The following is a 17,093-nucleotide window of genomic DNA, read 5'->3' on the forward strand; positions in this document are numbered from 1 at the left end:
ACATGAACTATGAAGACATGCAACACCACACACACACACACACACCAAGGATGAAAAAGAAATCCTGAGCTTGGGATCAGCCTCAGAAGAAAAGGTTCCCACTAAGCAACTTCCTTTTTAAATTTCTGTGAATATGCATAAACTGTGCAGTCTGAGTTGTTTAATTACATTAAACTCTTAACCTTCACAACTAAAAGACAGAGACAGAGCTCAACAAGCAGAAATGTATTACTTTAGGAGTGTCACAAAAAGACTTCACCACTTCACAAACCTGGATGTGGTATCACATCAGATGTGTTAATGCTTTGGGCCATCAGAAACAGCAGGGCAAAGAGGGACATTTTTATAGCAGGCTGAAGCAAAGGTATCGAGACACCAACAGTAAGAAACAGTTCACTGGGAAGAATTCTTTGCAAATCTCACCATCTATTCAGCTGCTGAAAAGGAATCTTTCCTACGTGCTGGAAATGTTAATTCTGTCCCACAAATAGAGGTAATTGAGCAAGAAAATAAATAAATAAACTAAGGAACTAAAGAGAGACTCTTCATGCTTTTTACCCCTCAAGAAAACAGTGTTAATGATACAAAAGATATAGATGAAGGCTTATTCAAATTAAATTAATTTTCATCTAAACAACTTTACTTTTTAAAAGTCTATTTGCAAGCTTTATTTTGTTGGCAAATAAGTATAATTTATGTGTATAAAAGCAGTATCATTCTTAATTATCTTCTATTCAAGATTTATGAATATCAATAGTTTTGAAAGAAAAAAAGCATTCTTTTCCTTTCTCATGACTGCTCTAAACCAGCAATGATGTTAATAACAAGCAAGGATCTTCAAGATCCCTGTCATGGGACTCTTACATCATGAAACGTACATGGTTTTCTCTTGTTGTTGATGGTTTTGCTATTTTAATTGTATATCAGTATTTAAATAAAATATAATTTAAATGTTTTTAATATAAGTACTATAAAAAGGAAAAATAAATTTTACTTGTAAGGATAAACCCTAACTCCAACATAGAGAAAACAAAATTTTTTTTCTACTCTCCTTTCCATTTCTTATGTGCAACTGCAGAATCTAAGACAATTCACATTTCAAACAAATTTAGAAGTGAAATGTATACATATATGTTATTCACATACATATCATATAATATATATGTTTAAATAAAGAAATGCAGCTGAAGCGTTGGGGGAGGGTGGAACATTTCAAATCTTTTTCTTCTACAGGAGAATGAAAATAACACAGCCAAGTCTGCATATGTGAGCTTTATGGCTCAGGGATCTTCTTCCTTCTTTAATGGTAATACCAACATAATTGTTTCCCCAATCCCACAACTTTATATAACATATTTCATTCAGCTATAAAATACAAAACTCAAAAGCAATGCAATTAAGATAGCTAAAAATGACAGTTACATTCACTCAAAAAAAATGTCATGGGCTTTAAGGTTTCAAAAACACTATTGGATGGGCCCCTAGGGGGAAAATTCCTTAAAAAAGAAAATGCCCAAAACATGTCTTTTTGCTAACTGAAGTGAAATTTCACTAGAGGATATGACTGTACAAAAGCAGTATTACCTAGAATTTGTTCCCCTGTAAAAATTCACAAATAATGAAAGAAAAAATGACAAGGACTTCTCAGCTATCAAGCAAGTTAGCATTATAAAATTAGCATAGCTCTCCAAATGTATTTAGACAGGGCCTCTCAATTCAGCTCTACTAAAAATGGAGGCCCAATTATTTCTTCTGTGTCTGCTTAAATGTCTCATGGAGAGATCTATAGGAACACATGGAAGTGACAGGCCAAACCCCATCTCTCCTACCCCTTGTTTTATCATCCTCTAGCCTGGTACCATCTAATTGATCATAGATATACTCACAGATTGTCTATCTCCATTCATTAAAATGAAAACTTGGAATAAGAATTATTTTTAAAATTTGTTTAATTTAATATGTGTATGTGCCTGAGTGCATGCATGTGCGTGCGTTCCTGCATGTATGTGTTCAGAGGTCAGAGGACAATCTGCAGAAGTCGCTCTCTACATTTACGATGTGAGTTCCAGGAATTAGTTTGGCTTGAAGGCAAGTGCCCTGACCCACTGAGCCATCTTGCTGACCCTAATAATTACTTCTCTTCAGTACTGGGACTTGAACTTACAGATTTACTCATGTAAGGCAAGTGTTCTATCACAGAGCTACACTCCAGCCCCAATAATTCTTACCTGCTTTGCCTCCTACAATATCCATATCTAACAAAGCCTATGTAAGGGCTTGCTACTATCTGAATGGTGTTTTATATTGCTGTTTTTAAAACAATAAGCACTCACTATAACATTAAAAAGTATTTCAACTCACAAACTTCCTAAACTATACTGTCTATAAAACAAGCATGACAAAGTAAATACCACTAAATAAAATATGAACACACATACATGCTTTCCCCTAAATATACACCATTTGTTTCCAAAAGGTTGAGCAAGGAATTGGGAATGGGGGACCCAAGAGGAGTTGGATGGGGGTGTTATAATCAAAATGTATTATATGTATGAAAATTCTCAAAGAATTAATAACAAATATATCTTGAAAGAAATCAAAAGTATGACAGATTTTTTAATAAAAGCAAAATTGAAATAAAGCTGTTACACGAATTTCACACCTCTTGCTACAAAACTAAAAGCTATGTGGGAAATATGTTCAAACTGTAAAGTAAGTATTTATGCCTTGACACCAACAGGGAGTCAGGAAGGACAGAGTGCAGCCCAGGAGCCTTCATTTCCCATTTCTCTGAAACAAGAAATTCAGGACTGAAAATAAGCTATAGAAAAAAAAAAAAAAAACCCTCAAAAACATTTTATGTTAACATTACCAATAATGGAAAAACATAGGCAGAGAAAATAGTTTGCTGCTCACTTATGATTCTTGCTACAGTAAAACTATCTTTTATAGAACCAGAGACAAAATACATCTCCATAGAAACAATATCCCCTAGCATCTGACACTAAGAAATATATCTTTTTATGCATTTCTTCATAATGCAAGAACACTCTGAGAATAAGGGATTTGCTGGAAGACTGAAGAGAGCTCATGACAGACAGGATGGACAGAAACTTCAGCTCTGCCACTTACATCATTTCATCACAGACAATCCAAGTCTGATTTGAGCCACAGTTTTGCTTTGTTACTTTTGCTGTTTGTTCTGTTTTACATTTTAAATCAGCAAAAAATTTATCAAGACCTATTTTATAAATTGGTTTGGAACATAAAGATAGCATATAAACCATCTAGTTCCAGGCCTAGCTCATTCCTGCTATTCATAGTTACAAAACATTCACTATCGTCCCCATCTCTGAATGCCTGCCTCTCTTGGCTCTACTGCACTAGCCTACCACTGGGAATTCTAACAGCCGGGGCTGGTGTTGCTACCACTGCCAATTATCTCATAGCAGCCAAGGGAGACACTTACTGGAAACAAAACAAAAGATTCTGAAGCTTTGCAGAGGTTTTTGGTGGTGGTGGTGGTGGCGGCTTTCTCATTTGGTGTTAAGTTCACAGGCTGTGCTGTATCTCAGAGGTAAAGAGTTTGACTGCGGTGCCACCTGTGCCACATGTGTAAGACTCTGGGTTCCATCCCCAGAAATAAATGTTAACTGCCTTTACCCACTGAGATATCTTGTTCTACTTTAGTAATTATTATTACTTCTATAATGATATATATAATAATAATATATAATAAAATTATGTAATGTTTCTGACCACAGTCATGGAGCATGATCTATCATAATGCCATCTTAAAACAAAAAGAACTTCAGCCATCATTTAACAAGAATCCTGAATCTACTGTGGAGTGTAGATGAGGTAACCAATTTCTCTTTACAGGATCCTACTTTCAACTCTTACTCCAACAGGCAGCAGCTTTTGTATTTTTGAACCTTCCAATTATAAGAAAGGTTTTTTTTTTCTCTATAAGAATGCCTAGGAGACAACAATGTAACAGATAATTTATAAACTTCACTCAGTACTTTTAGAAATACTACTTTTAGAAATAACCTTTATTGCTTTTGTTTGAGGTAAATAAAGGATATTGTATTTATTGACAATTCTGCCTTATAAAACCCAATTTCAAAAGACCTATCTTAAAGTATATATTTCCATTCTCATAACAAAACACACGTTAGAAACTGTCTTCTGAATACATAAAGGAGACATACCTGGGATGATGTCATTGATGTGCAGGAGAACTGTACTTTCAACACTTGCAAAACTACAGAGTTGGACTCCATCAAACCTTCCATCCCAGTTGCCAATAGGGTTATCCTAGAAATGACATACAAAGGAAGCCTTTAAGCCCTCCTCAATTAAATGTAAATATGAACATCTCCATTTCTTACAAAAGACTCTTCTAAATTATTTTACATTGAGAACCTTTAACTATTTTGCCCAAAAGAAAGGTTATATTAGAAATAGCTGCTAAAGTAACAAGGTTTTATAATAATAACAACAATAATAATGTTATAGAAAACACACAGAAAAATAGCTTAAAGTATTTTTCATACTTTAATCTGTATTAATAACACCACCTGAGGTTTAAAGTGACATTGTTTGCATATGAAAATTCACTAGGAATGCATTATTTAACTCAGAAACCTACCCTTAAAAGTTAATCACACATTTATATCCCTGGACACTTTGCCCATCTGAATTACTATATGACTTTCTATAGCAGAATGGTAAGTTACTCCAGATTTCTTTACATGGATGAGTGCTCTGCTACATGTACACCTAAATGCTAGAAAAGGACACTAGATCCTTTATAGGTGGCCGGAAGCCACCACGTAGATGCTCTGGAACTCAAGACCCCTGCAAGTGCAGCCAGTGCTCCTAACCACTGAGCCATCTCTCTCCAGCCCTCAGAATTCTTTTGTCATTTGTAGGTATACAAGACTTTCCCCAAAATGGAGATTTTCTAAGTTATATTCTACTGTGTCACCAGCCATGTGGGTTGTTGAAGAGGTAAAGACAGATGAGCCAGTGAAACAACTGCTCTGAGCAGATGTGCATGTGTAAAGTGTCCCTGGAAACAAAAAGGCATGAGAAAAGTTGCAGTTGAAGAACTTCTCAATAAGCCTAATGACAGGGTTTGGAAGTGACTCTTGCGTAAGTCAAATGGTGATGAACAAAACATGGGTGGACCTGGCAGGCAAGCCTGAAGACAGCCTGCGTGAGCTAAACAAGATGATCTCCTAGGCTACCATCGAGGGAGGAGAGGACCCAAACAGCTCCTGTCACAAGGAAAACCTGGGCCAAAGAATCTATATGGAGATTGAGTCCAGAGATTATTGGCCTGCTTTCTGCAACCTTCTCTCTGCCCAGCCCACAACTTTTCCTCTGAAACACTAAACTCACATTTAAAGAACACTGGTTTTAATTATTAGCAATTCTGAGAAGCCCACAGGTCTCACTCTGGCTCTAATCTCACATAGTAAGAGTCTAGCAAGTTTTTATTTTATACCTAACTGGTGAGCATCCAACACAATTTCTAAGCACAAAGTAACAAGAACATGCTAGAAACATTTGTGCCCTACCATTTCTTTTTGTTTGTTTGTTTGTTTTTGTTTTTGTTTTTTCGAGACAGGGTTTCTCTGTATAGCCCTGGCTGTCCTGGAACTCACTTTGTAGACCAGGCTGGCCTTGAACTCAGAAATCCACCTGCCTCTGCCTCCCGAGTGCTGGGATTAAAGGCATGCGCCACCACACCCCGCTTTCATTTCTTTACAGTATTTCTGAATAAATAAAAATGATTACTAAAACTAGCCCACTGTATGAGCCCGCTGTTCATATCCTCTCCTATTTGATATTATAAAGAAATCTCTATCCATAATGAACTTTTGCTCATATTTTCAATCTATAATAAAAATGTTCTCAACCTCTTTTTCTCACTCTCTTAGTGCCACAAGTTAATTCAGTATGTGGGCTGGAATGTATCCATTATTAACAAGTGTGGCTATTCAGTAATAAAATGAGTGACACGAACAGAAAAGGTGAGTGTATGACCTCACTGAGGTGCCTGCAGACTGGTACTGAGTGTAGCTAACAGGCATGGACAAACTGGCCAGAATGTATTTAATAAGAACAGAGTTCCCCATGAGATGATAGAAAAGTCCAGCAGACAGATCATGGAAATGGCATAATGAGAACATACCAAAAGCCACTGAACTGTTCTCTAACTATACTTAAGTTGGACACATTCTTCTATTAGACATATCTGACCACAATAAGGAAACAGTTTTAGAGCCGGGCGTGGTGGTGCACGCCTTTAATCCCAGCACTCGGGAGGCAGAGGCAGGCGGATTTCTGAGTTCGAGGCCAGCCTGGTCTACAAAGTGAGTTCCAGGACAGCCAAGGCTACACAGAGAAACCCTGTCTCGAAAAACCAAAAAAAAAAAAAAAAAAAAAAAAAAGAAAACAGTTTTAAACAGTACAAATCATGTGGGAATACTCCATCTACTCAAATGCAGTGCAGTTTTTTTCCTAGGTACTTTTTATTAATGACTTTTTACTTTCATTATTATCAGAGAAATCAATAAAACTTTATTAAATATATACAAAGCATGTACAAAAAATCTTTTTAAATTAAAGGAAAATACAGTGTCATACATTTGGGCTTGGCCAGGGAAGTGTCCGTTCCTTTTATTAGTTTGCTTTGGTTTGATTTTTGTTTTTGTCTACTGGTCAATTATAATAAGGAAAATTTAAAGACTGAGAACATTCTCCCAATTTATTAAAACTGGAAAAGGATTGCATTCTGTGTCTGCTCATATGTCCTATTTCAATATTCCTGGACCAAAGATAAACTGAACTGTCTTCTTTAAAGTGCTGTACCTTAATTCATTTTAAATATTCAATTTAAACCTAAATTGGCAATGAAACTAATACATATATTCACAATAATACAATCCAAAATTTTCTTACCATGTCCACACCAACAAAATATCCTAGACTCTCTTTTCCTGGTAAAACATCACAGAATATTACTGTTCCAGATTCTATACTTTCTCCAACCTTCAAAGAAACTCTGGAGTTTATTTCCAAAGGGGGAGGTTCAACCTGCATTGTATCTCCTGGGCCTGCAAAATCACTTTCCAATCCATTGTCATCATCTTCTATAAGTTCTAGTTTGTCCAATGCAACAAACACGCCACAGTCCTCATCACACTGGAAAAGCTGCTTCCCTTGATATACCCCATCCGTGAAACCTTGACCACGACCTTCTTCCTAAAGAGATATAGAAAAATATATAGAAAGATTATTCATTAAAGTGGTTACAGGACAATTACTTTGGGAAAACTCTAAATTATACACATAATAAGAAATATGACTAACAGTTACAGTTGGGTTTAAGATATTTAACAAATAAAGCTGTATCTGATAGTGAAATTACCTCATAGTTTCAAATCATAATTCTTTTGTGAAAGAGTTAGACTGAAATTTACAGTAGGGGCTGGTGAGATGGCTCAGTGGTTAAGAGCACCCGACTGCTCTTCCGAAGGTCCAGAGTTCTAATCCCAGCAACCACATGGTGGCTCACAACCATCCGTAACGAGATCTGGCGCCCTCTTCTGGAGTGTCTGAAGACAGCTACAGTGTACTTACATGTAATAAATAAATAAATCTTTAAAAAAAAAAAAAAAAAAAAAAAAAAAAAAAAAGAAATTTACAGTAGAATTCTACCATAATTTTTGTCATTCTACCTTAAGCAAAGAGCAGCATTTGCTCCATTTACTGAAAAAGAGCTGTATGCCATCCACTGTATTAGTGTGCCCTAGACACACTCCAAGTCATGTGCTATAAGCACTTCACAGAGGAGAAACAGATTCACAGAGCTGGATATAGGCTGGTTACGTAGCATGGCAACCCTGCTAGTATAAACCATAACTGGCTGTCAAAACCTAACTATCTCACTGTTGAAAAACCAATCAAGAAGCAAGTAAGACCTTCTACTCACAAGAATGTCAGAGTGTGGCACTGCTGAGAACCAATACTCAGTTTGGAAATACTCAAAAAAAATTTTAGGTATGTTTCCAACAGAAATAAATTCCAAGGCAGTTTATAAAAGTCAGGAAGAAGTATAATAAAACTGAAATTGCTACAATATATTTCAAAACTCTTGCCCTAAAACTGTTATACTTAATAGCATACATAAGGAACTGAGAACCCTGTAGATGACAGACATCACAAGATATTTCACAATTTTTGAAGTATTTAACTAGAACTGGCAGAGTTAGCTTTTTGGTTGTGAGCCTTTAACGGCTGAGCCATCTCTCCAGCCCCAGATTAACTTTTAATATAAGGTAATTTAAAACTTCTTAGATACGGAAGTCAAGAACAATGACTTATATATTCCTATCATAAGAGACGATTTTTAAGTTAAAATTAGTATTTTAAGTTAAAATTAAAAATTCAAGCACTGAATTTATATCCTCTCAGTTTATTATTAAATAAACTTTGGGGCTGAGATATAGATCAGTGGTAGAGGGCCTTGGGGTCTATCCTGAGAAGTACACCAAAAACAAACAAAAACCATAAATCCTAAGGATCATGAGTATAAAAAATATACTGCACACAAAAGGAGGAAATATGTATGTGCTCACACAACACACACACACACACACTCACAAAAACACTAAAATGTCTTTTCAAACTTACCAGTAATTCTACTCCAAAGAAAATCCCCGACACCGTCCTCTCCGCTAATAAAGGTCCTCTGAAGCGTACAACTCCTGGAAATTTCTCTTCCCCAGATCGCAGCTGTACTTTCACAGGACTGCCCACGTCTACCTGGAGGCCTTTACTTAGTCGGAGTCTGTTTCTAAATAGGCTGAGCCTCTCCTCACAGTTGGTAATTGCCAACAGTAACTCTGTGAATTTTTCATTTATTTCTACAACATCCTTTTCATCAACAAACAGAACTGCATGCGGTTGCTCCAAGATTTTTAATCCAATCTGATTTTTCTTGCCTTTTGTAGAAGGAACTCTTGAATGCCCCACAGAACGGTCTTGGATGTACTGTCCTATACTCCCTTTGGGTACTTTCAGCAGCTTCTGAGTTTGTTTGTCTGTTACACTGCATTCTTGAAGAAGCAGATAAAAAATCCGTTCTTCCCAGTAGGGTGAAGTAACTTTCTCTTGGCTCCACAGGCCTGAACTCATTGTGACAGTAACTTTCAGAACATTAACTGGCAAAAAGGAGCCACTAGTAAATCTGTCATAAAATCCAAAAAAATGAACTCACTATAAGTCCCAAAGCAAGATTTTAGCAACCTGGCATCCATGTTGTAAAAAGACAGCAATTCAAAGAGCCTGGCAAACAAGCAAAGCAAACTTTAGACTCCATTCAATACAACCTTAAATTAAAGCTTAAGATTTTAAAAATCACATTTATACACACACACATACATATATATACATACATACACATCTCAAAGAGCTAAAAGCATGTGACTGTGTCTACTGTAACTGCATTTTAAGAAAGCCAGAAGCAAAGCATTTGCAGACATTAACAATAATGACTATTTCAAAATTATAAAATCACAATCTCTGAGATTTTTTTTTCCTTTCAGTTTTTTGTTTGGTTGTTGCTTTGGTCCTAGTTTTTTTAAGACTGGGTTTCTCTGTATAAGCCCTTACTGTCCTAGAACTTGCTCTGTAAACCAGGCTGGCCTTGAACACAGAGATCCACCTGCCTCTGCCTCCTGAGTAATGAGATTAAAGGTGTGGGCTACCACTGCCCAGATGAGATGTTTTTAAACTATAAAGTAGCATTTCAGTCTTACTTGAACGGATAAGACACAGGGCTTTGAGAAAACATGCATAATCTTATTAATTAAAAAGGCTATTATTTCTAAGCATGTAACTTAAGTAGTAAGTTACATATTATAGTACTGAACATCTTTTATCAATAAAAATATGACAATATTATATTTGGAAGCTTCATCTACAATTCATTTATGTTTTATCTGACTCAACTTTATTTTTATACATTTTATTTACATGTGTATATTCTGTATCTGTATGATTATATGCCCCGTGTGTATAGGTATTCCAGGAAGCCATAAGAAGGGATGGTTGGAACCTCTGGAGCTGAATTGATAGGTAGTTGTGAGCTACCCACCATGAGTACAGGGGACTGAATTCAGGTACGCTGGAAGAGCAGTATAAACTCTTAATTGCTAACCCATCTCTTTAGGCCTCCTCACTTTCATTATCATAATCTTGTATATTTTGTGCTTAGACAGGGAGATGTTAACTAAATTAATTATAACTACTATTTAATTTCTTACAATTAATAAACAAATATTATAATCTAAGTATATAAATAATATTTGAAAATGGTTTATAGCCTCAAAATTTGGACTATGTAATAATGACATATGACTATAGGATAATAATACTGAATTATAGATGTTTATATCAATAAATTGTGGGGTTTGTGTCACAGTTTTAACTATGTATTAAAAAATAATATACAAGCGATTACTTTCCAGCTTCAATTTTTCGTTTAAAACTGTTACAAAAATAATTACACAATTCTGTAGTTAAAGCCTACTCTTATTGATGACTTTAAACTATATAATTTCAAATGCTGTATAAGACAGGTCTATAGCCAACATCATGCTAGAGAAAAACCTAAAGCAATTCTCCTAAAATCAGGAACAAGGCAAAGTTATCCGCTCTTGCTACACATGAATACCACAGTTCACATGAAAGGTACAAGGTCAACATGTAGGAACTGGTTCTCTCCATCTACCATGTCAGCTCTAGGAATCGAACTCAGGTCATCAGGCTTGACAGCAAATACCTTTACCTACTAAGCCATCTTGACAGTCTAAAATCTACTATTTTGTAAGCCAATTTAAAAATATAAAGTTGAAAGAAAATTAGAGTTAGAAGGAAGATTTCCTGCTTAGCTAGACTGCTGATCCCAGAAGCCATGGTTATTAAAACAAAATTCCCAGTGGCAGGTATGGGATACCCTCCTTGTCAGTCAGGCAGGTCCTAAAGGCCCCCAAGACAATACAGATTCTTGCCAATCCTCTTGGTTGCCATCAGAACTAGATGGTGAGATTCTATTGCTGAAGACAACATACTCCCTAGCTGTAAGATATAGAGAAACCAAGCTAGAGCTGAGACAGACACTTCCTCCCTGCTAACTAGCTTTCAGTGTTGAAAGATGCTATGTACACTGGGGAGAGTAGGACATCAGCCATCTTACCCAGCTGTGAACCCCAGGACTACAACAGTAACCCAGCAAGCAAGTTAACCTAACATGCCTACTAGTAGCAAGACTGTGATGGGATCAACCAGCTACACTCTATTGGATTTGAGGCCTGCTCTGGCTAGAAGGAATCAATGCCAGGTATTATAAACAAGTTCAGAAACTCACGGCTTAGGGTTTAACTTAATACTGTTGTTTACCTAAATTGGCATGGTGTCCAACTGCCTTCTAAACATCTCTGGTTATAGCCACATTATGTCTTAATCAGAGAGGCTTTTTTTTTTTTTTCCCCACAATGAACAGCAGTGTCCAAGGTTCTGAGAAAAGGGGAACAGCTTGAGTGCTCAGCTCTAAGCAGAACATTTATACTACTCCCTCTAAGGTTCAGGCAATGTTGCAGAATGGGGTGGAGTCTTGGGAGGAGAATATAAAACCTGGAAGATAGGGAAAATAAGAGCAAAACACTATCTTCTGGCCATAACACAGCCACTGCAATCATGAACTCACAGCAGCTGTGATTGCTTATTGGGCCCATGTAAGACTGGACATGTCAATAACTAGTCATGGATTAGGAAGGGGTTCGTGGGTACATCCTTGCTAAACTATTGGCTACTAGGTGATCCTGGGGAAGAGAAAATCATCATCTTTAGATATGTACCCACCACTGAGACCAACTAGGCTCAACAGGTGGCCTTCATTAAGCTTAATGGGTCATAAAAGAAAAATAACATGAATGTGGTAAGGGGACCTGTAGGGAGGGAGTAGGATGGAGTGGAAGGAAAATAAGATGAGGCAAGAGTAACCAAAACATATTACATACATATTTGCACCCTGTGAAGTCCAATACTAACTCAGCAGGAGCCACTAGTGGCAGGACTGCCATAGGATCAAGCAACCATGCTCTATCGGATTTGAGGCCTGCTCTGCTAAAAGGAATCCATGCCAGATATTATAAGCCAGTTCAGAATCCATGACATAGGGGCTCACTGCTAGAGAACAAAAGTTTAAAAACACAATTATATCCTTTCAAATTAAGGGCTTCATTATTTAATTATCTTTCTGAAAAGAATAGTTCCATGTATCTCTGTCACAAGAATGTGGTTATTTGTTTTATCCTTCTTTGAGACAGAGATATCCATCTCCATCCCTGTGGCTAAAGGTAGTAATTAATAAAGCTATCATATATATCCATTCAATTCTTGCAATTTAAATCAAATACTCTTAGAACTAAAGCAGAAATGGTATTATTTGACTCAATAATAAAGCAACATTGCTATGTTTCACACACAAGAGTAACATATCTCTTAAAAGTATCCCAACATTTTCACAAGTCTGTCCCTTTGCAAGCCCAAATGAGAGACTCTGGTCACCCAAGACAGGATAAGGCAGGCACTCCTCCAAACCACTGCCACCTGAAGCACCTGCACACTTGGTGAGGCTGGAGGCAGCAGCGGCAGCATGAGCGGCTCCTCTTCCTGCTTCCTTTTGTAATGTGCTCTTTAATTCCACTTGAGGGCACTGTCTACTTCAACAGAAAAGGGAACAATTTATATCTGCTACTTACATAACACACCTGTAGACACCTCAATCTTAGCCCAACGTAAACAAAATCCCTCAAGAGGACACCCAAGAAGCTACACAACCCCTTAATATGGCTCTGTGCCTCTGAGGAACCAAGATAAAGTGTTTGGCTTTTTTACTAAAATGCTATTATGTCAGCATTAAGGAAATTACCTTTTTCTTGATCACTAAGGTATCATTAGGAATATAAATTATTATTAATGAGTCTCAATATAAAAGGCTGTTTATTACTTTGTTATAAAGCTTTTCATCCTGTCCTCTGGCTCTCTTGCCTGTTTTATAGAAATCACAGTATATACTTATATGTCCCTCTTGCAATCAGCCATTTTCTGTGGTTTCCTGCAGTCAGCCTGTGACTGTTTTTGTGATGTTCTTGCTTTCCAGTTTACTGCTTCTAAACAGTTCTAAGAAGTGAGGTGATGAGCTATGTTTGTGTGTCTGGAAAAAGCAAAGCAACACAAATGAAGAGGAATAGACAAATTCTAGAGGGGTACTGAAGACAAAGGTACACAAGGCCTTATTACAAAGAGGTTTTAAGACTGCTCCCAGGTTCAGGTAGTCAAAAAGCAGCAAGTTATTGTTTGGGGTCTCTTTAAAATGCATTTCAAAATTTTTGACCAAAAACATTTCATAGCTATTTTATTTTTAAAATGATTCTTTTCATTTCTAAAATTTCTAAAACTGGGTATCTTTAGATGGTAAGTTGGTACCTGCCTATTCTATTAACTCTCTCTAACTTAACAACTAATGCTAGACAGCAAGTTCACAGGAATGCGGAGAGAGAGAGTATGAGGAGGAGATTTTCAAGTATACTCTCTTGTTATTTGGCAAATGGAATCACTGTGAAGGTGAACATACCAGGAACATTGTCTAAACATCTAAACATTGTCCCATGTCTGACCGGGTAACAGTAACTGTGTATATTTTGATTAATTACTGAAAGACTGAAAGAAGAGTATCAAAGAGCTGGACCACAACAATGTAGCCTCAAACTGTTCAGCATGACACAAAGACGAAAGGAGGCCTTTCTTGGGGACACTGGAGACGAGGGAACAGAAAAGAATCAGAGATCTGAAATCATTATTTGCTTATGAGCATGTTGTCAGCCTGAATGCTGAGTAAAGGAGGGTTCCATTATGTTAAAATAAAAATTATTAAACTAAATGAGGGTTAAAAAAATAAATGTTGAACAATCTCCAGTGAATGAAATGATAAGATGAACAGGATGCAAGTCCTACAACAAATAATGATCAGAATTACCAGGTTTTAAGAATCACAATATGAATGTCATCAGCTACATAAAAGCGATAATGTAACTTTTCTAGACTATAAAACATCTAGATGCTCAAGTGATCAAGTTGTACCATCCCTAAGAAACTCACAAAGACAGGTGTAATTCAATGACTTCTGGCCTCTTCTGAGGTAGCCTCCTTGTTCTAAACACCACAGAAAGCTTTCTAAATCACAATAGAAATTACAATACTAAATACTGCTCAAATCACAAATGGTAAAGAGGTAAGCAGGCTGGCATGGATATGCAAGAAAAGAGCCACATCTTCTCCAAATGCTTTCAGTCAGTTAGAATGACTAACTTAAGAAAAAACAACTCTTACTAAAAGAACAAGTCATTACATGCCTAAACAGTAAATAGAAATACAGAGATTTCAAGACCAGAATAATTTGTGACACGAGGATAGAGTCACAAAACCAAGTGGGACTTAAAGGTTTATTTAAAAAAAGAAAAGAAAAAAAGTCTGGCTCTTGCATCTGCAGTCACATCAAGAAGACAGGAACAATGCTGTCTCTTGTGAGTTAAACCTAGCCACTGGGCTCTAAAAATGTGACTTCCCCACTCACTCCTTGTCTTTCCAGGGACTAGACCAGAAAACATGATTAGCTTAGATTGTAATGGTGGAAGCCAAAATGCTATTTCCTTGTCCTATTTAAGTGACCAGAAGTTTCTACTATGTTAAAAATAAGAATCAAGAAATAGAGAAACATGATGTTTGCCTAAAATATCATTAATTCTCTGGGGGGAAAAAATCACAATCAGTTTTATACTATGCTACTATCCATATAAGTAGAAACAAGTAAGGGGAAATGTCACAATTATGAAAGCAGGTTGTTTGGAGCGTCATTTGAAACTAAAAATGTAAGATGACAGTATAAACACCAGGAGCAAAACACTAAGTATAGATTGATGGGCAGGATAATTACTGCTCTTTCTTCATGTATTAAAGACTTCCTTAAATCACTTAAGCACAATTTCAGGTATCTTCTGTTTAATATGTCATTTTTACATAACAAGTTCCTGGTCTTATCAGCTCATCTCAAAAGTTTCCAGTCCAAACAAGGCTTTTTTTTTTTTTTTTTTTTTAAAGAATACCTTAAAATTTTGCAGCAGAACATTAGAGAATGTTCTGGGTACTGTCAACAACATTCAAATTACATGAACTTCACTAAGAATTTCCAGCAAATCATTTTCCTTCAATACTGTTCTAGTGCAAATCCACCCACTACCCAGCGGGGAGCAGCAGGCTAAATTCTTGGGGCCATTCAACCTACTTGAGGTATGAGGGGGTGTGCAAGAGACTGATGCTTGAATGCACGCCCTCTTGATGCCTGCATTCTTCTCTGGAGCCAATGATTACAAAAATGAGCAATCTTATTAGGAATCCCTGATTAGCCCCAACACAGACACACACACACAACACACACACAGCAAGGTATGAATGAATGCTCCTCTAAGGAGACAACTTTCCAGGGAAAAGCAAAGCGGGGATGGTGGGGGTTGGGAGATTGCAAGGCTTGGTGGCTAGAGGATGACAAACCCCTAAAACATGCAAATGCCAAGGGGTGGAATAGAAAAAGATGCCAAGGACATGAATAACCTGGCAGCTGACCCAGACTCAGTTCCAGACCGTGATCATTCACGACTTGGCGTTCTCCTCCAAGGCTGACCATAATAATAAAAGGAAAAACAAGGTACCTGTCTCAACAGGGTGCACCTTCCAACTACACAACTGTGCAAAACCATCCCTCCTCCCCCCCCCCCCCCAGGCCAGAGAAACTGAAAGAAAAAGCAGAACACGCCATTTAGCGAGGCCAGACTGCTCTTCCGGGAATGGAGCCACCAACACCCCACAAAACAGCACAGACGTGAGGTACCATAACCCGAGATTCTCCCTGCCTCCTGCAGCCGTTGGGAGCCAGACAGGGTCCCGGCCTCAGTTTCCCCATCTGTCCACGACGGCGGGCCAGAGAGAAAGACGGAGTCCTGCACTGCTCCTACCCAAGCCCTGTGGTGCAGGAGTCCCGCGAGTCAGGAGCCCTCAGGCAGGCTGGAGGTGACAACCGCGGTTGACGTCAGAAGCTCGTCGGCCCGGGGCAGCTAACGGGCGGGCGCTGAGGCCCGACGGTCGCCTCCGCGCTTCAGGGCGCCTGAGGCAGAGCAGGAACACTGGGGACCTAGCGTCAGCCGCGCGGCCGCGCACACTCACCCGCCTCGGCCGCCGCTCAGCGCCGCAGCCCCGGGCTTCAGAACCGGCGTCCCGGGCCGGCCGGGCGCCCCACACCCACCACCCCAGTATTTACCTCAGGCGCGCGGGCCCCCGCACAGCCGAACCTGCTACCTGGGCCCGCCCCCACCTGCCCCGCCTCCGAACCGCCCGCGGGGAGGGAGGAGCGGAGGCGGAGAGGGTAGATGCCGCGCTAGCCAATTGTATCCAGAGATCCGACCCTGCGTGCGCTCTGATTGGGTCTTCCTGTAACAGACCTTCCTCCAATGGCTGCTGGCAGGGTGCTGGCTGAAGGGACTTTCCGCTCGGTCAAGCTCGGTGGAGGCAAAGGGAAAGCGAAGGGGCGGGGCAGAGGAGAAAGGGTGGGGGCGAGGAGCGATGGCTGATTGGGCAAAAGGCCGCCAGTGCCATGTCACCATTGGCTGAAACCACGCCTGGGCGGGGCGCTGTGCTCTTAGCTCCACCCTCCTTGCGCGGGTCTTGGCTCTTGGCTTAGCTGTCAAAACTAGGGTGGGAAGCGATCCAGAGAAGAACTGAGAATAATTTTCAGGGTTCCATTGAAAGAACAAAGCTTAGAATTACACCTAGAGTCAATGTTTTCTTTCTCAGTTTGTCAACATGTAACACGGGGAACTCCCAACCATCCTGAGCCTCAATTTCCTCGTCTGTAGAACGGAGGTGTTAGTACCACCTGTTTTACCGGATTATTGTGAAAT

General features: G+C 38.6%; 1 protein-coding gene across 8 annotated transcripts in view; it reads right to left on the reverse strand.

Annotated features, from left to right (window-relative positions):
* The window catches only part of Cyld (CYLD lysine 63 deubiquitinase), a 55,958-nt gene extending 39,421 nt beyond the window's left edge, over window positions 1-16,537 (reverse strand). For 2 of the 8 annotated variants that reach the window (XM_085843720.1, XM_021169542.3), the window contains exons 1-4: window positions 16,454-16,537; window positions 8,710-9,363; window positions 6,976-7,278; window positions 4,215-4,320 (exon numbers count right to left, since the gene is read on the reverse strand). In XM_085843720.1, coding sequence (XP_085699846.1) covers window positions 4,215-4,320; window positions 6,976-7,278; window positions 8,710-9,213 — 913 coding nt within the window. In that variant the 5' untranslated portion in view covers window positions 9,214-9,363; window positions 16,454-16,537. The other 6 variants (XM_085843715.1, XM_085843719.1, XM_085843717.1 and 3 more) reach the window with 6 other exon arrangements.
* Window positions 16,538-17,093: the final 556 nt, after the last annotated feature.

This window comes from Mus caroli, unplaced genomic scaffold (assembly GCF_978045245.1).
Source record: "Mus caroli unplaced genomic scaffold, Mus_caroli_1 scaffold_10, whole genome shotgun sequence".
Classification (NCBI taxonomy): domain Eukaryota; kingdom Metazoa; phylum Chordata; class Mammalia; order Rodentia; family Muridae; genus Mus; species Mus caroli.